This window comes from Onthophagus taurus, chromosome 1, assembly GCF_036711975.1.
Source record: "Onthophagus taurus isolate NC chromosome 1, IU_Otau_3.0, whole genome shotgun sequence".
Lineage (NCBI taxonomy): Eukaryota > Metazoa > Arthropoda > Insecta > Coleoptera > Scarabaeidae > Onthophagus > Onthophagus taurus.
The window spans coordinates 23953662-23978732 of record NC_091966.1 but is presented as its reverse complement, the minus strand read 5'-3'; the positions used below and the strand labels follow the sequence as shown (position 1 = coordinate 23978732).

The 25071-nt window shown below is 32.6% G+C and overlaps 1 protein-coding gene across 4 annotated transcripts in view; it reads right to left on the bottom strand.

Moving 5' to 3' along the window:
* Positions 1 to 23309, bottom strand: part of LOC111418028 (Nucleoporin 153kD) — a 28650-nt gene extending 5341 nt beyond the window's left edge. The window contains exons 1-3 of one of the 4 annotated variants that reach the window (XM_071198707.1): positions 23248 to 23309; positions 12811 to 13381; positions 4177 to 7256 (exon numbers count right to left, since the gene is read on the bottom strand). In XM_071198707.1, the coding sequence (XP_071054808.1) occupies positions 4177 to 7256; positions 12811 to 13381; positions 23248 to 23283 (3687 nt within the window). In that variant the 5' untranslated portion in view covers positions 23284 to 23309. Of the gene's footprint in view, positions 1 to 4176; positions 7257 to 11122; positions 11332 to 12810; positions 13382 to 22886; positions 23080 to 23247 lie in introns of those variants that run through there. The other 3 variants (XM_023050462.2, XM_023050465.2, XM_023050464.2) reach the window with 3 other exon arrangements.
* Positions 23310 to 25071: the final 1762 nt, after the last annotated feature.

Below are 25071 nucleotides of genomic sequence, written 5' to 3'. Positions count from 1 at the left end.
ATCAGTAATAGAAAATCAAACGAAATAAAATATCCACAAACATGGTAGAAACAAGCATGGGATGAACAGTTTAATCAAAATTCGCAATCTTTTAACACACATCACTGTCATTAATCACACTTATCGAGTCGATATCGGCTTGTTGCATGCGATATAGTTATCGATCCGATATCTCCTATCGATCCTTTCAGAAACCCAAATGACCGATATCGCCATAGTTATCGATCAACAGCGCGATATCGGTTCGATATCGACATGCATTTTCGTACGAGAAACCGGCCACTAATCTATTTTGGTCACATATGATATTTATGTCTTCTTCCTCGATGCTGATTTGTTTGCTAATCTTCATTATTTTACTTGTTTTGCGTAAAATGCAGATATTGAAGAGCAACGTGAGTCACAAGATTTTGAACTGAAAAACTTAAAGCTGGCAGATTTAGTAACTGATCATTTTCATGAATGCAGTGACAGTGGGAGAGAGAGTAAAAGATATGTTGATAGAAAATTATCTTATAACACAACTAAGTTTAAAGACATAACGTGATCAGTTCTCGATTAAGCCAATCGTATAATGTTATGTGCCCTGGTTTTGTCGCATTTTAACTATGGTACCCATATTACCCATGACTGACAAAGTGTTGAATAATGAAGCCATTATTCCACAGTTCTGACACGGCCTACTAATCAAAAATTAAAATAATAACAGAAATTACAGCTTTCTTATATTGAGGTTATGTCTGAAATGTCTATCAAGTTTATTTTTTTTCCTTTTCTTTGATTTTTTTTCAAAATTAAATAGTTGTAGATAAAGTATAGTATTCAACTTGCGTATAATAATACTCAGATTACAACACTCGCTCGCTTCGCTCGCTCGTGTTGCAACTTCATCTTCGTGGGTAACAGCCGCCATTATACGCTTGTTGAATAATATACTATTAAATGTAAATGTATGTAATAACTAATAACACACATTGGCCGGTTTCTCGTACGAAAATGCATGTCGATATCGAACCGATATCGCGCTGTTGATCGATAACTATGGCGATATCGGTCATTTGGGTTTCTGAAAGGATCGATAGGAGATATCGGATCGATAACTATATCGCATGCAACAAGCCGATATCGACTCGATAAGTGTGATTAATGACAGTGATGTGTGTTAAAAGATTGCGAATTTTGATTAAACTGTTCATCCCATGCTTGTTTCTTTACCATGTTTGTGGATATTTTATTTCGTTTGATTTTCTATTACTGATTTTCGTTCCATAACTAATTCCACTAACAATTTTTTATCGCAAGAAATAAAATTCTTCGATCGTTTCTCCATAGCGCACGTATTATCAAACTAACCGTTTTCGAAAAAAGGAAGAGCCCAAATTTCAACAGATGTCTTTTATTATACGTTAGTAACGTTATTTTTCTTTTCTAAATTATTTAATTATTAAAAAAAAAGAAATAATTTAACTTGAATAATTAAAATTTTAGTTTCTCTTTTTTGGATTACCAAAACAATGTAGTGGATGCTTCGCTGGGCTTGTCCCGTTTGCATCCCAAGTGTAATAACTAAATAAATAAATAATTTTACGAACTGTTTGTTCAAAATTTTTATCGGCACCTATCGGCGGAAATAAACAAGTAACCGATTTTTTGACAAAATCGTTCGATAACCATGGATATCGGAACAATAGTTATCGGATCGATATCTTTTGACAGGTCGATATCGGCTGTTGGTGTTCTGGTACGAACTGATCGACAGATATTGCATACAATAGTTATCGAACGATTTTGTCAAAAAATCGGTTACTTGTTTATTCCCGTAGATAGGTGGCGGTGAAAATTTTGAACAAATAGTTCGTAAAATAATTTATTTATTTGTTTATTACACTTGGGATTCAAACGGGACAAGCCCAGCGAAGCATCCACTAATAAAACACACAGTACATAAACAAAAATAAAAAGTTGCTAAGACAAGGAATTGATAACGAATTGATAATAATAATAAAAATTAACAAACAAAAATCATCAAATAATAACAAAAATGATTAGTAAAAAAAAACAATTAACAAAAAAGAGAAACTAAAAACTTAATTATTTAAGTTAAATTATTTCCTTTTTTAAATAAGTAAATAATTTACAAAGGACTATACTAACGTACAATAAAAGATATCTGTTAAAATTTGGGCTATCCCTTTTTTCGAAAACGATTAGTTTGATAATACGCGCGCTATGTCGAAACGAACGAAGAATTTTACTTCTTTCGATAAAAAATTGTTAGTGGAATTAGTTATGGAACGAAAATCAGTAATAGAAACTCAAACGAAATAAAATATCTACAAATATGGTAAAGAAACAAGCATTGGATGAACAGTTTAATCAAAATTTGCAATCTTTTAACACACATCACTGTCATTAATCACATTTATCGAGTCGATATCGGTGCTTGTTGCATGCGATATAGTTATCGATCCGATATCGGTCCGATATCTCCTATCGACCCTTTCAGAAACCCAAATGACCGATATCGCCATAGTTATCGATCAACAGCGCAATATCGGTTCGATATCTACATGCATTTTCGTACGAGAAACCGGCCAAGCCGTCAAAAGATATCGATCCGATAACTATTGCTCCGATATCTATTCGATATTATAATGTACGAGAAACCGGGCATATGTAAGTTTGTGAACAAAACAACTATTCGGCACACATTTGAAGACAAGTTCTAAATTCTTTGCGAGAATTACGAATTTCCGTCAGTGGTAGAGATTCTATCGCATTAATTATTCTTAGTTTTAATAGTTCTGCATCTCCTTGTAATGGTTCACTGTAAACAATTTGTTTCAATCGTCCCCAAAAATAAAAATCCATAATTGTAAGATCAGGACTATGTGCTGGTCATAAAATAGGACCATTCGGTCACAATGTGTGATGGTGAGCTAGGCAACCGTCTCGCTGAAAGTACATTGACCGTATAAAATTTACGGGTAATTCATCAAGTTGTTCATTAAAATAATTTTGTAACATATCCAAATATTTCTGTTGATTTACATTTCTGTCGAAGAAATATAGCCCAATTATACCCCGTGATATGTTATAGCACACATTTACTTTTTTGAAATGTTGACTTCGTCTAGAGAGTGTAGAATTTGGATTTACATCACTCTTCTATGGTTACATATCATAAATAAAAAAAAGAAAAAAGGTCAAATTTTTACATAAAAATGGGAATAGTTAGTTAACTTCTATAGTTAGAGTATAAAATTCGTGCGATTTAGTGGTTTGAACATATCCGACGCATTATTTATGTTGAGATAAGTTTGAAAATTCAGTGATAAAATTTTTTTTCCTCTTTGTAACTCGATCCGGGGACATACTGTATAGTTAACATTCCTTAGAATAGTTTTAAAAATGCCGAAGTGTTCAGTATTGGACTGCAAGAATCACAGGTTTACAACAAAAGGCAAAGATATACACTATTTTAAATTTCCAAATAAGCCTGGTGTATGCAAAAAAGAAGTGATCAGACAAATGGTAAGAGTCATGTTCGATATAAGACTTCGTGATTTAAACGAATAAATTAGTATTAATAACGTAAAACGACAAAATTAAATTAAGAAATTTTTAACATAATAAGCTGGCTTTATTTTACCTTTCTACCTATAGAATAGTTACTTATGATATAGGTGTTAAAAATAAGATTTTATTTTATGTGTGGAAATGATTGAAAAACGAGTGTTATTTTGTCTTCTTTGAATGTTTTTAATTTGTTTGTGAATAACGTACAATTGTAATTAAATTCAGTAATTCATATTGGGTTGCTTATTTCTTATAAGCGTTTTATAAATCGCGGCAGTAATTGGCTCTCGCGCGTCATCACTTTCTGCGCGTAAGCATACCTTATATTCATCTACCTTGGCTACATAGTTGAACAAGATTTTTTAAATGCGACATTACCGCAAACAAACTTCTATTACTACAATATTGGTTTAAAGTTTACGACCGACGTGATGAATATTTTTTGTGTACCCTGACAAACCACATTTTCAACCAATACTTAAAGTATGTGACATTCCTAAAACAATCTGTATCTCCCTTATATTGTTTTCTCACAATTGCAATAAATTTTGAATTTTTTTACGTAAAATTAATTTAAAAAAAATGAACACTACTTACCGTTGAAGTAGATGGAGTACTTCCAAAATTAAAAACACCCGGCAATGGTTTCTGTTGACTCCCGAAATTAAACGTCGTTGTCGACGTATTAGCTGCAGGTTTTCCAAACGAAAAAGTTCCATTTTGAGCCGGTGCTGTCTGATTAACGGGTGTACTTCCGAAATTAAAGCCGCCTATCCCCGATTGGGGGGTAACCCCAGATGATCCAAATTTAGTTGATCCAGTTGTAGCTTTAATTGAAGCGTTCCCAAACAAACCCGGTTTTTCGGTTGGCTGCACACCAAACGTTGGTTTTCCAGCTGATTGTACGCCAAAGTTTGGATTTCCCGTCTGCATACCAAATACAGGTGGTTTTCCGGTTGTTTGTGGTACTCCAAACGTTAATTTTTCTGTTGATGGTGTACCAAACGTTGGTTTCTCTACTGGTTGTGTTGCGCCAAACGTTGGTTTCTCTATTGGTTGTGTTGCGCCAAAAGTTGGTTTCTCTACTGGTTGTGTTGCACCAAACGTTGGTTTCTCTACTGGCTGTGTTACACCAAACGTCGGTTTTCCAGGTGAGTCAACAGAAAGAAATGATGGCTTATCAGTTTGTTGTATTCGAAACGTTGATTTCTCAGCTGATTTTTCAAATACAAAATGCGGTGTCGGGGTCGCTATTGCAGAAGTAGATGCTGTTGACATGATTGATGGCATGGATGAAGATAAATTTATTAAACTTGTAGATGGTGTTGATGTTACGTTACCAAATACAAATGGTTGTGACACCACTGGTAGATTTGATTTCGATTCTGTCGTTTCAGTTGGTTTTGGAGATATCCCAAATGAAAACGTCGGTTTAGTTTCAGCAGGTTTCGAAACATTTCCGAATAAAAGTGGAGTTTTGTTCATATCACCATTTAATGTTGGTTTTATAATTGGTGCCGATTTTGTAGTAATTTCGGGAGATGTCACGATTGGTTTGATTACTTCCGTTAAAGTAACTACTTTTTCTTCAGATTTTTCAACTTTATTTGAAGGTTCAATAACTTCTTTTTTTGTTTCTGTTGGGTTTATACCAAAAATAAATTTCGGTGTTTCTGTTTTTGATTCAGATTGTTGCCCGAAAATAGAACCAGTCAGTGATGGAGGTTTAGGTTGTGTATTTTCAAATGGTTTATTGAAGGTAAACATTTTTCCTACTGCTTCATTATTTACAATTCCAAAATTAAAACTGGCCGCCGACGTTGTCTCTTTTGGAACATTCTTTAACGAATTCGAACCTGGTTTTGGAGCATCGCAACAAATGCATTTCAATTTTTCAGCAGAATTTCTTACCATACAGCTACCACACTCCCATTGATCATCTTTCTTCTTAAATTGATCGCCAAAACCGTTTTCTTTTTTAGGCGTGGTACAAGCAACACAGGATGATACTGCATTTTTATTACGTACCATACACACTGAACATTCCCAAGTATCACTAGCTGGTTTAAACTTTTCCAATAAATCTGATTTAAATACGGAGTTATTAAGTCCTGGATATTTAGGTGGTTCTATAGGTAATTTAAATTTATCAACAGATTTTGTGTCATGACTTCCTTGGATACCATTTTCTTGTTTAGGTACTGGCTTTGGCGAAGTACATGCTTCACATGTTTTACGATCATTTTTATTGCGTATCATACACACTGAACATTCCCAAGTACCTGAAGGCGGTTGGAATTGACCAAAAGTAATTTTTGGTAAAGCTTTTGTTGCTGGAGTTGAAGATATAATGGAACCATTTGTAACTTTTGGTGTTGCACAGGCTATGCATGTATTTTCACTATTATTATTTCGTACCAAACAGGTTCCACATTCCCATTTATCTACACTCATTTTAAATTGTGATAAGTCACTTTTGAACATAGGTTTAGAAGTAGTTTTATTATTATCTTCAACTGGTACAGGATCAGCAAATGTGTAAGTATACTTTTGTGTGTGTTCGTTTGTACCATTTATGGTTGTGGTAAAAGGAATTGTACAAGAATTACATTTTGGTTCTCCACTTTTATTTCTAACCAAGCACACTTTGCATTCACCATCTTTTTCTGATAATACCCTAGGATTGGAAAATACATATTCTGTCTGTTTAATGAATTCTTTTTTATCACTTTTCGATGTGTTTTGTTCCGTTCTGTTATTGTCCTTTTTTGCAGTCTCTTTAACAACCTCTTCAATTTTCTTAATTTCTATACTTTTATCAGTAATCTTCTTGGTGGTTTTTACTGTTATAGTAGTGGAAGAAATTGTTTCAGTAGGTTTAGAAATAATGCTACTAGAAGCAGATGGTGGTGCGGGAATTGAAAAATTAAAGACTGGTAAAGTTGTAATAGGTAATTTTACATCGGGTAACTTTACTTCTTTAACCGTTTCATTTAATTCCGGTTTCGATTCTCGTACGGAACTAATTTTGTTTTTCATTTTATTCATATGTTTCGAGGTATTATCCTCGTCTAATGTCACAATTTTATATTCTTCAGTGTTTAATGAACACTTTGATGAATTAGCTATTTTCCTAACTGATACCGTAGTGTTTTGCATTTTTTCCTTTAGTTTCATTTTTAGTAAGTCAGGAACTGTAGGAACTTGCAATTCTCTATTGGACGGGACCTTTGTTTCTCGAATCGCGTAAGGATGATTCATATTCGTATACCTCGCAGGATTTTTCGGCGGATTTGGTATTTTTTTCGCATCTTCTGCCGGCGCCGTGTACTGTTCTAGAGTGTCTAATATCCTTTTAGCGGTTTTACTAAGAGATGTACTTTCCGATTTTTTCTCATTAACCGGTTTAATTTGAATGCTGTTTCTAACTATTGCACTGCTACTATCGTGAGATCTATCGGCCATCCGCCGTCCATACGCTGAGGCTCCTCCGTAAGTTGTGCGTCCGCTATAAAATGGCGAATCCAAAATCCGCTTGCTAGAAAGTGTGCGATCGACGAAATTCGCTGTACCGGCAAACGCGGTACTATTAAAAGTCGGTTGTCTCGTACTTAAAGATGTATTCATATCTGGGCTGATTGTTCGATCACCAAATAGTGATCTATCTGATTTTGATGCTGAAACAATAACAAAATTTATTTTAATTAATGAACTTCAATTTAATTTTAAATAATAAATATGCACTTATGTTAACATAAGATAAAAATTATCCGCAAAACAGCTTTTTATGCACTGAGGTGTTAAACCATTCTTTTTTTTTAGAAATACTTGGCAGTTTCGTTTCTGGGATAGTTGCATAAATACCACATGCTATTAAAAAAGACTTTATCGCTATGGTATATATCATTTCATTGAAATTAATTTCGAATTGGACCGGAAAACAATCAGGTATTACTTACAAATTAAATGCGTGGAGAGTCATAGATCAAAGGACGAAACAATTAATTAATATTCTCACCCACTTTTATCAGAAGATGATTCATAAACTATATAGGAGACACAAAATGCCACTTGAGCACAATTATTTGTAGTTTCTTAATACTTCATACTGTTATCATCTACATGGAGATGTTTGAAATAGAAGCATTAAGGAAGAGTCCAAAGCTTTGGTAGCAAGCAAAAGCTACCTTCTGAACTCGAACATCCGGCGATGAAATTTACCGTAGAACGGAAGCTGTGAAATAGTTACCTTTCTTGGATGTTTTGGTCATTTGGAAGACAGATAGGGGTATGGAACTGGAAGTGTATCGGAAGAAGACACACACGAACAAGTATCTACAGGCTTCGTCCCGTCACTATCCACAACAAAAGAAATCAGTGAGCCAAGCCTTGTTCCGGTGGGCAGAAAGGATATGCAATGAAAACGGCTTAAAGAAAGAAGGATTTCTAGAAGATGTGCTCCAGAAGAACGGCTACACTCTGAGGGATATTCAGCGAGCCACCAAACAAAACAAGTACAGGAAAGACACGATAAGTACTACACCAGCCAGTTTTATCTGCTACACTTATGTTTCACATGTAGCGGAGCAGATTGCGCAAGGTGTCTGAAGAAGAGCAAAATTCGGAACGCTCTTCCGACAGCTAAAGACAAACTATCCCTATTAAAGGAAGCGGGAGTCTACCGGTTTTAGCTACAGTTGTGGGAAGTATTATATTAGCCAAACTGGACGTAATATCCAACAATCAGCAGTCGCAGAGCTTTGTCACAAAAAGGGACACTGTATAGATTACGATAAGACCAACATGCTAGCCAGAGTTGGAAATTGTTTCCGAAGGATGACAAGAAATGCGAGGATGAAGACGGCTGGGAACTTAGCCGAGTGTTAAGCAACCCATACACGATGACTCTTGCGGCGGTGCCGCCAAAGTCGTCGCATGCGGCAGAGCTTAACTGCCTACACACGTAGTCTCTTGTGGCGTCGTGCCGCACTTTGTTAACCGCTATCGACGGACCTATACCAATGCATACCTGGCCAGACAATAGCCAAGAAATTGGGTGCAGAATACCAATACTACTTGTAGAAGACTAAATACTTCCTATAGAGGAGCAAAAATTCCTTGCGCAAGATGAGTACTACCTAAGCACTGCTACCAATAGACTACAAATTGGTTGCAGAACACCAATACTACTTGTAGAAGACTAAATACTGCCGACAGAAGACTAAAAACTCCTTGCGGAAGACAAATACTAGCTATACAATACTAGAAATTGTTTGCAGAAGATTATCTATGGAAGGCTAGGTACTGTTACCAATACCCAACGAATTAGTTCCAAAATACTAATACTGCTTGCAGAAGACTAAATACTTCCTATAGAGGACTAAAAATTCCTTGCGGAAGATAAATACTACCTATACAATACTACAAATTGCTTAAAAAGATAGATATTGTTTATACAAGGATAGGTACTGCTACCAATAGACTACAAATTGGTTCCAGAATACTAATACTGCTTGTAGAAGATTAAATATTGCTAGCAGAAAGCTAAATACTGCTAGACAATTTTACAAGCTCATTTATGGCGGTAGTTTTTAAGTTTTTGTTGATATAATTTTTTGATTTTGAGTCCCATAAACATGGGTACATTCTATATAAACCTATAAATTGCAAACAAACTAAAGCAATACTTTTGGTGTCGTATGCACGTCGCAATCCCATATATGTTGACTCTTGCAAGGCACCGGAGCCTGCCACGGTCTAGAATCCGTCGTTGCTGCCGATGCCGTCGCACGAGTCCTGACGCTTCCCTACACAGAATGCTTCATGTGGTTCGACTCTTGGCGTCGCTGCATTCGACGCCGCAAGAGTCGTCGTGTATGGTCCGCTTTAGTTAACTCGACGAAGCGTTCTCCATCCGGAGTTGACGAAAAAACTTAATTGACAATTAGTTAGTAATTGAAGGTAACCTTTGTGTTGGCCCCATAAGAACAATGTGGTAGCGAATGTGTTGTTAAATTACTTTTCGTCTCAACAAGTCGTCACTGTCAAGCCAAAACGGCATAAACGCCAAAATGGTCACACCGAAATCGCTACAATATTGGTTTAAAGTTTGCGCAAATGCTATTTCAATATGCCGGGATAAAAGTTTTCTCACGTGTTATTACGCAGCACTTTTCTTACACGTTTTTGCTCTCATAAGGTTTAAACAAAGTATTAAATAATAATTTGGGGCCCGTTGCGACCTAGACCCTTTCCTACATAGATACATACAAAAATAATAAATTTTGAAAACATACTGGTTATGATCAAAAGGAACAATTTTTAACGCTATGTAACATTCTACCTGAATTAAAAAGTATATGATATTTATGGCATTATAAGTGGCATTATCATGCGACCTTTGATTGTGAACAATGACATATTTTTACTATAAGGCCGTCTATATCTATGTATATAAAAAGACCCTTCATGCACATTTTACAACAAATAGAAAATAAACAATATTTAACAGTTATTAATACTTGCAAAAATGTTACATATTACTATATAATATGATACATATTACTGTATCATACACGCAATTAAGCAATAAAAGAAGCACAATGACTTTTGGAAGCAATGGATATTCTCAGGTAGTACAATAGGTGCATTCCTTAAGTGGGGCGGGTTTCAACAATTTTATTGAAAGAGATAATGCCGAATTAATGGCTGTTAAAGGTAGTAATTGTAGCAATGATCTGGATGAATAATTTGAATCAATTACATTTACGGCTAAAATTATCCGCGAAGAACACGAATTTGGAAGAAAATTGGCTACAAATGAAAATGCTTCTAACGATATTAATCATTGCTTGGTTTACTAAAATGTTATTAACAGATATCACTAAGAAATATGCTCAGGGTGTAAATATTCCTTCCAACATCGATTCGACACAAATAATTTTGGCTGATGAAAGTGATTTGTTTGAACAGTCACAGAATTAGTGCATTGAAGTATCAAATGTAATTTATGATGATAAGTGGAAAAATGTATGAAAACTATTAAGCTTATAAAAAACAAATACCCTTTCTATATTGGTATGGTACACATTGCGACATTTTCAATTGTGCTAAAAAATGTGTACTAAACGTTAAGAAAATCGACGAGTAGTTTTAAGTTAATAAAAGAGTAGGGGTAGTTTAAACTCCTGGCTTATGTATGCTATATCAATATGAAGGTCTTCTTTGAGCAACATTTTTCGTTTTTGATATAATTGAAGATATACTTTTTACTCCAAGTCTCTACCCTAGTAACTCAGTCAAGACTCATTTTCCATATGTAAAAAGAAATGTCAATCGTTAACACCTCTGACACTTTATTTCTAAATATGATACAAAAACAATGGCTTTTTGCGTTACCATCTTTCATCAAATAATATAAAAATTGATAAATAATGGCCGGTTAATTGATCTAGTGATGAATTCCTAAGATTCGTTTTATACAATAAAGGTATACTTCACAGCTCAAAAACATTCATTTCGTATGTTAATTACTGGTACAAACTTTGTTCTTTTTTATATGATTCATTCTTGAAATGTGATGCTGTGCAATCTTCTAAAACATATTAATTAAAACATCCTTGCCAAGACACAAATCATAAACACTAATCATGCGCTTTTAGTTGTTAATGTCACAAACTATTAAGTCTTTACAGCGAACATTTGAGTGTACACCTATCTATAATCTAAAACTTTAATGGTATAAACTAAGGTTTGTAACAGCAGTATACTGATTTATTTCACAAACTTACTTAGGCCCACTTTTACCATCCTCCTTATAAAGTATAGAGGGGATAATTACCATGGTTACGGCGGTTTTAAGCGCTCTCATTTATCAAGAGGTGGTAAAACTGAACTTTAAATTTAAATTTATCGTTATATGAATCGTCGTTATATGAATATTTGACTTAAGGAAATATTTAAATTGTTCAGTCATTATGATTAATAATTAAAAGGATCAGGCAATTTAATAAATTTGTGTGCATGACACATAGGCACATATGACTTGTATTAGTCAACCACTGTTCACGATGTTGTTGATGATAGAAAGTGTGCATATTTTAAAATTATACAAAACGTAAAACCATCTAAAAGTAAACTGAACAATACTGGAAGATTATCAAGGAAGATCAATGTAGTTAATAGGAGATACTTAGAAAAGCTGATTAGCTTATTAAAAAGAGTAATGTTATTAAACATTCTTCAATTCCTGAGGAAATACTTTATATACTCCATGACGTTCACAATGTGATAGGACTCGGTGTAATATAAATTTATGGTTGCTTATCAAGATCATCTTATTAGATTCTATCAATATGGACAGCTTAGGAACAAAATAGAAGAAGAAGTATCAAATTTACTTTTAGAAATATTTACAACCTTTCAGTATTCAGACATTTGTAACACACAATCGAAATTGAAAATGATACAGGAAAAAGTACAAAAAGATGTATACTTTGAAGATAAAGATAACACCCACAAATGGAAGGTCGTTCCATTCAACTGATAATTGACAAATCTGGGGTCATACTGCAACAAATTGTAATCGATAATAATTCATATCGTTTAGAACAAAGTCGGTCTCTTGATAAACAAAGTTCTCTTGATTGAAGACGTAGTAATAAGAACACGTCACGTCCAACAGTTTAGGTACTAATTGTTTGGTTATGTTATCTGAAACGAGTCATAACAAACAACAATGAAAAACCGGAAATTGAGTAAAATATGAGATTTACCTTTTGGTAAATTGAAACAAAAACTGACAAACAAAATGCAATAGATAAAGATCAAATTATTTTATAACTAAAATAAGTCTCATTGAATAGAGAGTTTGGAGTTCATGTCTGAAGTTTGGAGGTTTGTGGAGGCCAAGGGATATAGTCAAATTGCTAAAAGGAGCTGTGTAAAAGCGACAGATGTATGTGCAGTAAAGATAAATAAATGATTAGGTCATACTTAATAGTTTCCCAATAAAATAAATATTTGAACAGCTTTTGTTAATTTAAGAAAACTTTTAGTGTTAATCTTTGATAAGGCTTCTTCAGAAAAAAACATGTAAAGACCAAAATACATCCAAATCTCAGTAGAGGTGAACAGAATAATAATTAAATTATTATAAAGTTACATATTAAAATAATCTCACATTATAATACAAAATTACACATTAAAATAAGCAAAAATTAATCAACTCACGTGTATTAAATAACGTTTTACACTTTTCTGGTGATATCATAGTTTTCTTCTTAACATATTCACTGCTCTCAGCAACCATTTCCTTACTACCCACCCTCATAGACGAATATCCACTAGTAGACTCGCCACTATCCGAATTATAGTCATAGTTCCGCACCTCGCCAGAAGTTGTTTTTATTGTACTCATGTTCAAGGAGGCTTTAGTCGCCGTCGGTGTATTCGTCTTAGCCATGGAATACCCTGAAGGACCGGCAACGGGTTCGGGAAACTTTATGCAATTCGCATTATTATTGTTATTGTTGTTCTTAGTGCGATCGATTTCAGCTCTAGGCGCTACGAATAAATGTCGGGCGTTGCGATGGTTGTTCATGTAAAGAGACGTTGCCATTGAAGACATAGCTGGCTCGTTGGTTTTCGCTTTTTTCGTAGGTGGTTGAATGCGGAGGGTTTCGTCGTCATCGTCCGTTTCATCGCGTGGTCTTACTACTGTAGATTCTGTACCGGCAAACCACTTGCTTAGAGATGATGGTAAAAAGCCCGAAACTCGCGATGTTACTTTCTTAACGAAAGACTGAAAAAGAAATTCGTTTAAGAATTTTTATAAATTAATATAAAAAAAAAGCATAAATGAATTAGTGGTTAAAAATAAGTGTCTAAAATGTATAAAATTTGTTATTGATAGATAAAATATTATTAAATTATGAGTTAAAGTTAAACTTTTATAAAATGTGAAATATTTTATAAAGAGTTATACAGAACTATTTAGTTGAAAATACGACGAATAAGATTTTGTATATTTTGAAAAAAGAATTGTATTTAATTCTAAATTAAAAGTATTTATTATCCAAAAACATTTGGAATAATTCAAAATTTGTTGATCACTTCCACTAAACTGGCAAAAAACAAACTTAAATTTAAATTATTGAACAATTATAAGTTTTATGAAAATTCTCGAGTTCTTTAAAGAAAAAGACTAAGAGTAAATTATTTTTTCAATCGCTACGTGCAGTAAGTTTAATTTATCAGTTCTTTTCACAAGGTACACAGATAAAAATACTAAATATTAGAACATGTTTGAATACCTAAATACGTGTTGGAATGCAAACTGCAATATTCTAGATTGGGTTGCAACCAAATCTACGTCTCTACAATCGTTCATAATTGTAAAGAAACAAAACACGAAATTAGAGACATTGTAATTAAGTTAACAAAACAAAATCTGTTATGAATAAGTAAAAACATATCGAATCGCTGATTACTGAAACTACTTAAGTCACTTTTTAGAAAATTTTAATACTTTACAAAACCGGGTTGGTACTTTAGGTAATATAGAAGCAAAATAACGATATTTCATTTGTTTTAATAGACTAAAAATTCTTTTTTTATGTATTCAAAATTTTATTTCAGACGAAAGAACAAAAGTTCACATTAGCATAATTACTTAGTTTTGTTCTGTTTGGGCTCCTTGATCTTGGTATTTTCAAGAATTTCTTCGTAAAATTATTTATAATCGTCTTCTACCCATTGAAGCAATGTTTTGATATTTTAAAGTTTTGTTTCTAAGATTGGTAAGTTATCATTGTAAGCTTTTTGTTTTAGCAATTGTATCTAGATATTCTTTGCTCTTTTGGGATGAGTCAGCTTAAAGGTGTTCCAAATGAATCCATTAATATATTCACTGACCTCCTAAACAATGCCAGGATTTGTTGCTTCATGAACAAAATGGTGAAATTTTGTCAATGAAAATGGAATTCTTTCATTTCTAGAATGTTTTTCAGTTTCATCAAAAGCACATTTAGCCTTGTAGTATTTTGGCCACCAGTTTGTATAATCTATATATTCTGTTGCAACTTCCTTTACAATAAAAGCGTTTTTAGCACTAAAAGTTATAATAAGTTCAGTGAATACATGGACATCATAAACTCGGTCAACATTCCGTAAGCCTTTTTAATGACTCCAAAATCTCTGTCACAGGGCCTCGCAAGGGGTAATACTGCTGCACTTTTTGAAACCTTCCACTTTCAGTTAACGCCATGCATGCTCTTATTATGCAATGATTCTAGTTTTGCCCTGGACAATTATCAGAAAACAATTGGAGTTCTTTTACATCAAAAGAAACGTACTTTACTATATACTCCATTATGAATGACTTCATTAGGGCCTTTTGCAGCTACACCCTCATGGTAAATATAAAAAAAGAATTTGTTTGTCTTTACACACTTACACTTAATTGGAGTAGGTAAAACAGATCTTGTACAGGGATCTGTGGCAGTTGTAGATTCTGCATGTAATCAAATGCAATAGCAGCAAGATCTCGTCGTTCTTTACATTCTTCTGCAGTCGTTTTTAAAGCATTGTAGAACTTCTTCGCTCGTCATGAATAACATTTTCAGCAACAGCGGCTCTTTTTACATTATCTCCTAGAGATGGACTCTTGATTTTGAGGGCTAATTCCTCACACTTGTTGCATGCGTCTACTTGGGGACGGCCAAAATCCAAACTAAAATTGTCATGAAAGAACTTAATGAAAATTGTTTTTATATTAAGCCTTTCCAGAATAATGAGATTCTTTAACTGGGAATGACAAGATATGAATTCTAACAAGTTCTCTTACACTTTCTTTAATGGTATTTCCTTTAATATTTGTACCCGTTTATCACAAGTAAACGCTTAATTTTTTTAATTCGTTCCAAGCTAATACCATGAATACTGGCTCCTTGACAACCTTTATTCTTTTTTCTTCGATATTAACAAAATGTAGAAACGATCTATTTCTATTCTTCTTATTTTCCTTGCGTTTTCGACTTTTGGCTACAGTTGTAGCTTGTAGCAGCCTTTGCAGATAAATGTTTTGCTCAGTTTTTGATTTCACACTATAAAATGTTGTAAAAATTAACTTCTTCTGTGCATCACTTATAATGTCAAAGAATTTCATTTGACAACTAAAAATAATAAGAATGTACCGAATGTGTTAACGCTAAAATAGCAATCCAAATATATCTCAAATAGTACTTACTAGCATCTAGCTCCAATACACTTTGCCTTCACAACTTTCTTCTTGTAATTAATGTATTCTATTCCGGAGACACGAGCATTCCTTATAAAATTTCTTTGATAATTATTATAATTTCTAACACCTTTACGACGCTTTTTTGCAGGTTCTATAGGTATATTGTCTTTGTCACGAGAACAACTTGCTTTATTACCGTTCATAATAATTAAATTTGAAAAACGATAATCAGTGCGAACTTATTTTGAGGTTAAGTTTGAGCACGGCGTGGCACGCCAGACCATCGTTTGTAACAGACACAACCTAAGTTGACGACTTATGCTGTTTCAGCAGTAAACGGCAGTGGCGACAAGGCTGTAATTCGGTAACAGTTATCAGCACATAAGTTCTTTCAGCACCAAACAATGGGGAATGGTCAAAACTGTATGTTTACATGGATAACTCAAAATGGCCAAAAAATAACTTAGGTTGTTTCAGCAATAAGTGATTCAATTAATGACTAGTATTCTAATTACTAAAAATATGGAAAAAAAATTTAAAAAGCGTTCTAAAATTTAACAATAATTTGAAAAAAATCTATATTTGTACCATTTATTGTGAATTGAAACTACAAAAAGTTTGTTATTTATGAAAAAGTTTACAAAAAGGCTAAAGTGGACAAAGAAATAAATCGTGTACCTATAGTGTAATGATATCAGAAAATAATAAGTCTCTGCTCTCTATCAAAACATTATTTATCATAATTAGAGCAAAGCAAATTGTTTGCATAAAAAATACTTTGGTATTTTATAGAAGTTTTATTATTTAGTGGTTATAAAAAATTCCTACATGTATTGACAGCAATCTCTATGCTGTTACATCGTTAATATAGTATAATAGCAAAAAGACACATTAATAGAAACGACATAATATTTAAAGTACGATCATATATTCCTTTTTGACAAACTTGAGTAAAATTTTAAAACCATGAAATAGTAGTTGACACCTACTACTTAGAAAAATAAAAATTACAAGAACAAGTCAAGAAAATTGTGCACAAAATATCCTTCTGTCTATTGAAAAATATTAGCAATAATTTAGTATATGATGTGAAGGAATTGAAACATAGTATCACAATGCAATTACTATTAACCATTTTTGTGTAGAAAGCAAAATGTACATTTTACATGATTTAAGAATACTATACCTTCCAACTAAATACATAAGAAGGACAATATTATAGTAGCCAGAATTGATCTCTATACATGGTTGTTAAAATACAGGATTTACAATATTTACTAAGCCTGTAGAGTATGCAAATAGTCATAGTACAATAGTGGCAGTAGTTATAACATAAAGGTGCAAGAGGACACGGAAACATTTTCTTAGTTGTTGATCTTATTTAAAGTATTTAAGTAATAATATTTGTTCACCCTTAAAGTTCTACAACTATTACGATAAATAGGACCATTGTTGCAGAAGACTGCTTCATAAACAAGATTGACTGTGTAATATATGTGTCACGATAATTTATTAAATAGAACAAGCAACAGGTTAGAGACAATTAACACTAAAACAAAAAAAAGTAATAAGTAATAACTGTAGCTTCCCGCATATATTGAACAATTTTTAATTTTTATATTCTCTAGATAGGGTCTATAATTAATAAGTGGGCGCGTCGCTCTTTTTATTAAGAAGTCAGCGATCATGTTGGAGATCTGTATAAAGAAGATTATTTATTTGATATATATTGCCTTTCCTAAAAATTACGTTTACTCTGAACCGGCTTCAGATCCAGCTATTTCTGATACATCTCTGAATCCTTCTACAGGTTGTCATCGTCACTTTCAGTGCAATAGTAAGTACATGTAGCAAGTACAATTTCATCAAGCTACTCAGGTATAATTTGTCGGGCGTTTCTGGTTTGTCCGTAACTACATGTTTTTCACCAATGGCAGCTACAAAGATTACAAAATTCTATATTCTTTAGAAATCCTGTTCACTTTTGTCCAAGTCTCTCGGAAGGATTAGGTAGTACCAATCATCTCAATTTTGTTCATATGGCATCACAATCTCCATATAGGATATTGCGAACTGTTGTTTATCGATATGCAATATTTTTAAACATTCGTTATATCAACAAGAATGCATTAGAAACACATAAAGAGTATAATAACCAACATTCCGAAAAGAGCCGACCAAAATTATAGAGTGTCCGTAAAGTAGCGCATATATGCATATGATCGTTTCGAAAAAATCCAAACATCTCACACCACTTAAGGTTTCCTCAAATCTTTTGCGGATATTGGCTGTGCGACTTTCTTGGCTAATTTGGATTTTGGGTAGCCCCATACAGACAATTTTGTCTATTTACTTGTCCACTGTAAATATTCCCTAGTCGGTAAAAATTATGCTTTTGACAAAATCTTCGTTGTCGTTGCAAAATTGGTGTTACAAAAACAACGACTCCATTGGTCGTGAATGAGGTTCACTTTATAGGAATTGTTATAGGTTTTCAAATTTTGTGAACCATAACATGAGGGTTTCTTGCCCAGCCAAAACCACGTTTTGTTGAACCTCCCCTGAAACATTTGGTGAGCCAGACTTCGAGAGATGCCAATGATCATTTTCAAGCGCAAAACAATACCAAAATGACAAGGGTTGGATGGACGAGGCTGGTATGAAATTATAAATTAACAGAGTATAGGGGAGAAGGAAAGCTGCTTTATTGGAGAAGAGTTCTCTTCTTGTGCTAGATCAGTTTAGTAATCATTTGAAAAATTCTGTGAAAGAGAAATTGAGACAGGGAAATACAAAGCTTGCTGTTATTCCGGGAGGACATACTTCACAATTCAAACCTCATGATGTCTCGATAAATAAACTATTTAAAGAGTATATGAGAGAGAAATGCAACAAATGGATGATGGGAACTTGAAAACAATAAAACAAGCGTGTAAGTGAACAAAACAGTAGTGGTCTAGAGTGAGAGACGACGTTAGTTACATCTTTGGTAATACCTTTCCCTATTACAACCCATACATTTCCACATTTTATTCTTTATGAACCTCATAGCTTTACAAAATTCTCAGATGTTGTATTGTTCTTATTGGGATTTTATGAAAGAGTTCCACCCAATTCCTGTGATTTTCAGCTCCAAAATGTACCTGAATACACCTTTCCTTTAAGAAGATTGGTAACAGCACCATTTCTTACACTCTGAACATGTAATTTGTAAAATCATCAATTAATCCCGCAAGTTAAATTTCTTTACATCTTTAATACCTATGTGAGGTGCTACCAATGATATAAGAACCTACAATGCCACAGTGGAAAAGTTTCACTACACACTTCACTTTAAACAATCAAGGCTTCTTGCTAAGACTTTGTAAATTAATGAGAAACTTGGTAATCACCTTATAGGAATGATATTTTGCGGGTTTTAAAATTTTGTGAACCGTTGATTCACTAATGTCCAAATTCGACAGAATACACTTTATAATAACATGACGGTTTCTTGCCCAGCCAAAACCACGTTTTGTTGAACCTCCTCTGAAACATTTGGTAGGCCTGATTTTGAGAGATGCCAATGATGCTCAATGATCAAGCGTAAAACAATGATAAAACTTTCTGAAATACTGCCAGATTGTTGTTCACATATATGACAATATATGGACAAGGCTAGTATGAAATTATGAATTAAGAGAGTGTGGGAGAGAAGGAAAGGTGCTTTATTGAAGAAGAGTTCTCTTCTTGTGCTAGATCAGTTTAGTAATCATTTGAAAAATTCTGTGAAAGAGAAATTGAGACAGGCAAATACGGAGCTTGCTGTTATTCCAGGACATACTGCACAATTGAAACCTTAACATGTCTTGGTAAAGAAACCATTTAAAGTGTTTATGAGAGGGAAACGCAACAAATAGATGATGGGAGCTTGAAAACAATGTAAACAAGTGTGTCAGTGGACAAAACAGTAGTATTCTAGAGTGAGAGACGACATTATTGTTAAATCTTTCAAGAAGTGTGACTTAAGTCACACTCTCAATGGCAGTGGAGACCATCTTATATATGAAAAGAACATGATAATGACGAAGAGTAAGAAGTAAGTTTGGTTTTAGTAATTGTTGGTTTATTCAATTAATTTCTTAAAAAACCACATCAAATTCATTCTGATGTTCTTTCTTGGTATTTTTCTTTTGATCAAAATCTTTCTTTTTGACTATAAATATCTTGGGATTTCAAGATGTACTGTACTCCTAAAAAATATTAAATTTAAGGAATTTTACATGACAACTTTTAGTTGAACAAGGATTATCTATTATTCTATTCAGTGCGTTTGAATGCTGTTTCTTTTTATTGCTCTTGTTTACATTATTTATAATTTTGTAATTTTATGGATTTATAGGGCAAAATAAAATATTTCAAAGTAGTATATTATTTCTTTGTTCTTCAAAGTCCCTTAGTTAGACACATCTTTGATAATGCCTTTCCCTGTTACAACCCTTACATTTACACATTTTATTCTTTATGAACCTCATAGCTTTACAAAATTCCCAGATGTTGTATTGTTCTTATTGGGATTTTATGAAAGAGTTCCACCCAATTCCTGTGATTTTCAGCTCCAAAATGTACCTGAATACACCTTTCCTCTAAGAAGATTAGTAACAGCACCATTTTTTACACTCTGAACATGTAATTTGTAAAATCATCAATTAAACCAGCAAGTTAAATTTCTTTACATCTTTAATACCTATGTGAAGTGCTGCCAATGATATAAGAACCTACAATGCCACAATGGAAAAATTTCACTACACACTTCACTTTAAACAATCAAGGCTTCCTGCTAAGACTTTGTAAACTTTACAATAGCATGACGGTTTCTTGCCCAGCCAAAACAATGTTTTGCTGAACCTCCCCTGAAACATTTGGTAGGCCAGATTTCAAGAGATGCCAATGATGCTCAATGAACAAGCGCAAAACAATGCCAAAACTTTCTGAAATACTGCCAGATAGTTGCTCACATATATGACAAGGCTTGGATGGACGAGGCTGGTATGAAATTATGAATTAACAGAGTGTGGGAGAAAACGAAAGGTGCTTTATTGAAGAAGAGTTCTTTTCTTGTGCTAGATCAGTTTAGTAATGATTTGAAAAATTCTGTGAAGGAGAAAGTGAGACAGGGAAATACAGAGCTTGCAGTTATTCCAGGAGGACATACTTCACAATTGAAACCTTAACATGTCTTGGTAAAGAAACCATTTAAAGTGTTTATGAGAGAGAAACGCAACAAATAGATGATGGGAGCTTGAAAATAATGTAAACAAGTGTGTCAGTGGTCAAAACAGTAGTATTCTAGAGTGAAAGACGACATTATTGTTAAATCTTTCAAGAAGTGCGACTTAAGTAACGCTCTCAATGGCAGTGGAGACCATCTTATATATGAAGAGATCAATGATAATGACGAAGAGTAAGAAGTAAGTTTGGTTTTAGTAATTATTCAATTAATTTCTTTAAAAATCACATAAAATTCATTCTGATGTTCTTTCTTGGTATTTCCTTTTGATCAGAATCTTTCTTTTTGACTTTAAATGTCTTGGATTTCAAGATGTACTGTACTCCTAAAAAATATTAAATTTAAGAAATGTTACAGGACAACTTTTAGTTGAATAAGGACTATTCTATTCAGTGTGTTCGAATGCTGTTTCTTTCTAGTTCTGTTGTTTACACTATTTATAATTTTTGTAATTTTATGGGTTTATAGGGCAAAACAAAATATTTCAAAGTAGTATATTATTTCTTTGCTCTTCAAAGTCCCTTAGTTAGACACATCTTTGGTAACGCCTTTCCCTATTACAACTCTTACATTTCCACATTTTATTCTTTATGAACCTCACAGCTTTACAAAATTCCCAGATGTTGTATTGTTCTTCTTGGGATTTTATGAAAGAGTTCCACCTAATTCCTTTAAGGAGATTGGTAACAGCACCATTTTTTACACATTGAACATGTAATTTGTAAAATTTCTTTACATCTTTAATTCCCATATGAGGTGCTACCAATGATATAAGAACCTACAATATCACAGTAGAAAAATTTCACTACACACTTCACTTTAAACTATTAAGGCTTATTACTAAGGCTTTGTGAATTAATGAAAAACTTAGTAATCAGAATATATATACACATTTTATATAATTGATCACAAAATAAATGTTTTTTTCAACTGGAAATTAGGTTTGTATGCTACAAACATTATTGTTTTATTAGCTGTTCTCAATGTAAGTGTATTTATTGTAAAACCAGCCCTCTATATTTAAAAAATGTGGGTTAATTAAATCTGAAAGTTTTTAAATAAGATTCCTACCGAAATTAGCATATTTAACAGAATTTTATACAATTTATGATAGTTCTCTAGAAGATGCTATTACCGGAATTATTTTCTTAATAATCTTCATTTATTTCTTTAATGTAATATCCCTATTATTATTTGTAAAGGCCACTATATACCCTGAAACGTTATTAGTATATAAAAAATGAAATTATACACTATAAAACCCTCCTAATCATATAAACAAATCTCATTTGTTCATAACGTTGACTTACAATAGTTATGTAATTTTTAAAATATTGATGAATTTATTCTCAATGAACATAAAAAGGTCCAAACACTCATTACAACTAAAATAAAACCTCAATTTGATGTGTTTTTAGATAATAAAGAAAAACTTACTGAAATACTTAACCATGTTGAACATAACCTACATAGACACAAACTATTTTTAATAAAAATATACACTTCCAATGCTTTAACATATTAAAATATAAACCAATGTGATTAACCTTAAACAAGAAACATAATGTGGGATATCATGATGAATTTCGGTAAAATCATGTATATTCCAATAAAAAGGAAGAAACTCAATTTCTTCAAATATGACCCAATAATGTTATTTACGTTTAATAATAAGTAAATACAATTTGTACGGTGTGTGTACTTTCTCTGTGAACTGTAAAAAAGGATCTTTTTAAAACGAACGTTGCTATTTTTAGAGAAAAGTAACGCGCGAATACTGAGCACACTCTTAATTACCTTATTAGATGCGGATTCCTCCGGCGAAACACTTTCATTGCCGAAACTAAGATCGTTCTCGGTGGCCATTTCGCGTTTAAAACGGTTAAAACGTTGAAACTATTAAAAACGTAACACTTATAAAACTAAACATCTCATTGACACTTTCACTGCATGGGGATCGGAAACATGGCGGCTGTTATAGTGAGGTTCTTTCTCACAAATAACCGCCCCGCCAAAACGCAGGTAAGAAGAAGCGTCATGTTCAAATCGTAAGGCGCGAAAACGATTTCGATGTGTTTTTATCAATAAATATTGTTGTTACGCTTAATTTGTAAGATCTCTTCTAATAAATTTTAATAATACTATTTTTTTTACTCACTTTTGATGATAAATAATAATCCATTCGCCTATACATAACGTTCGTAAATATTGTTAATCTAAAAATGACAGGTGTCGTTTTAAATTTGTCAAAATTGACAAAAAAAAATGATATTTCTTAATTCAAAACTAAATTAAATTTAAGAATTAAATAATCAGCAACAATAAAATTTGTTAAATTACCACAGGTTTCTATAAATATTGTTGCGACGAATCCGATAGATGGCACCACCAGGAATGAATTTTCGGTAATTCAGAACAATTTGTTGACACCTCCTGGATGATAATAATAGAAAATTAATTTACAAAATTTGATCTGTAAACGAGATGTTTAATTCCATATTTATTAATGTAATAAATTAATTAATTATAGAGATCGAGGAGATAATTTTCAACAGAAATCTATATTTTTCTATGTAACATAACTTGAAGAAAAAAATCGGGTAATCCAACTAACTTCGTGTTAATTAGAAGTTCAACAGTTAAACTTTAGATGGCGCATATAGTTACTTTTGTCCAAGGTCCGTTGAGTAAACAAACTGTATAAGGTTATCCAACTCCCTATGAACGCTGTTGTTATGAACGTATCCCCCGCAAAGGCCTTATTGTGACGTCATTGGAAGAATTGACATTTCTATTTTTATTTATACATTGTACTTCACTTAAGAAGCAATACACAAAAATATAAAAAAAAGATATAAAATAAAATTAAAAAAATTAAAATATAAAGCGAAATATTAATGGTTATAATTTTATTATTGTTAGGTTATCCAACTTGACTCGGTTACCATGGTGATTAACATCCAAATATTGCAGGTGCTTATCAAAATTGACGTTGAATTTAAGTTTTTTTAATGAAAAACACATAATTAATTAGATTTAAAGGTTGTATTTAATTCAAAAGGAGTAAATGGATGAAATTATAAGCAAGGTAAGTGGATTAAATAAAAAAAAATATTTTTAGATCAAAAAAAAGTACAAGAATTTAGGGTTAAATAACAATTAAATTTTAATTTTGACATATTTGTCAAGTTCATAAAAAATCCTTTAAAATGAGTCCAAACTCGACATATTTGATTTTAATATTAATGGAAATACAATCACTTCCGGTTTGAAACGGCAACGACAATTTTGACATATTTGTCATCTTCATTAAAAAAACCTTTAAAATGAGTCCAAACATGACGCACTTATCTCAAAAACCAAAAAAGTTTGAATAAAAAAACGTTAAACCCGAAGTTAGCTACAATGAAGATAGAATTCAATTATTAAATATTAATACCAACCTTAATTTTTAATTTTGTTTTATTGTATTTTTGTTTTTGTGATAAATTTGAAGACATTTTATGGAAATTAAGAAATTGTCAAAATGACATTGACATTTCAAACCTGAAGTTGCTTATATCTCGACTAATATTGGAATTAAACGGATCATGTTTGGGCTCATTTTACGGGATTTTTCACGACAATTACAAATATGTCAAAATTGACGTTGACATTTCTAACCGGAAGTTGACCATAACTTCATTAATAGTGAAGATAAATATGTCGTGTTTGTACTCATTTTAAAGGATTTTTAATGAAGATTACAAATATGTCAAAATTGAGGTTGACGTTTTAAATCTGAAGTTAGTTATCATATAATAGACAAATGGACAACTTCATGGTGTTCTTTCATGATGTATTCTTTATTAAAAAAAGAACCTTTAAAATGAGTCCAAACATGACGCACTTATCTCAAAAAAAAAAAAATTTGAATAAAAAAACGTTAAACCCGAAGTTAGCTACAATGAAGATAGCAATTCAATTATTAAATATTAATACC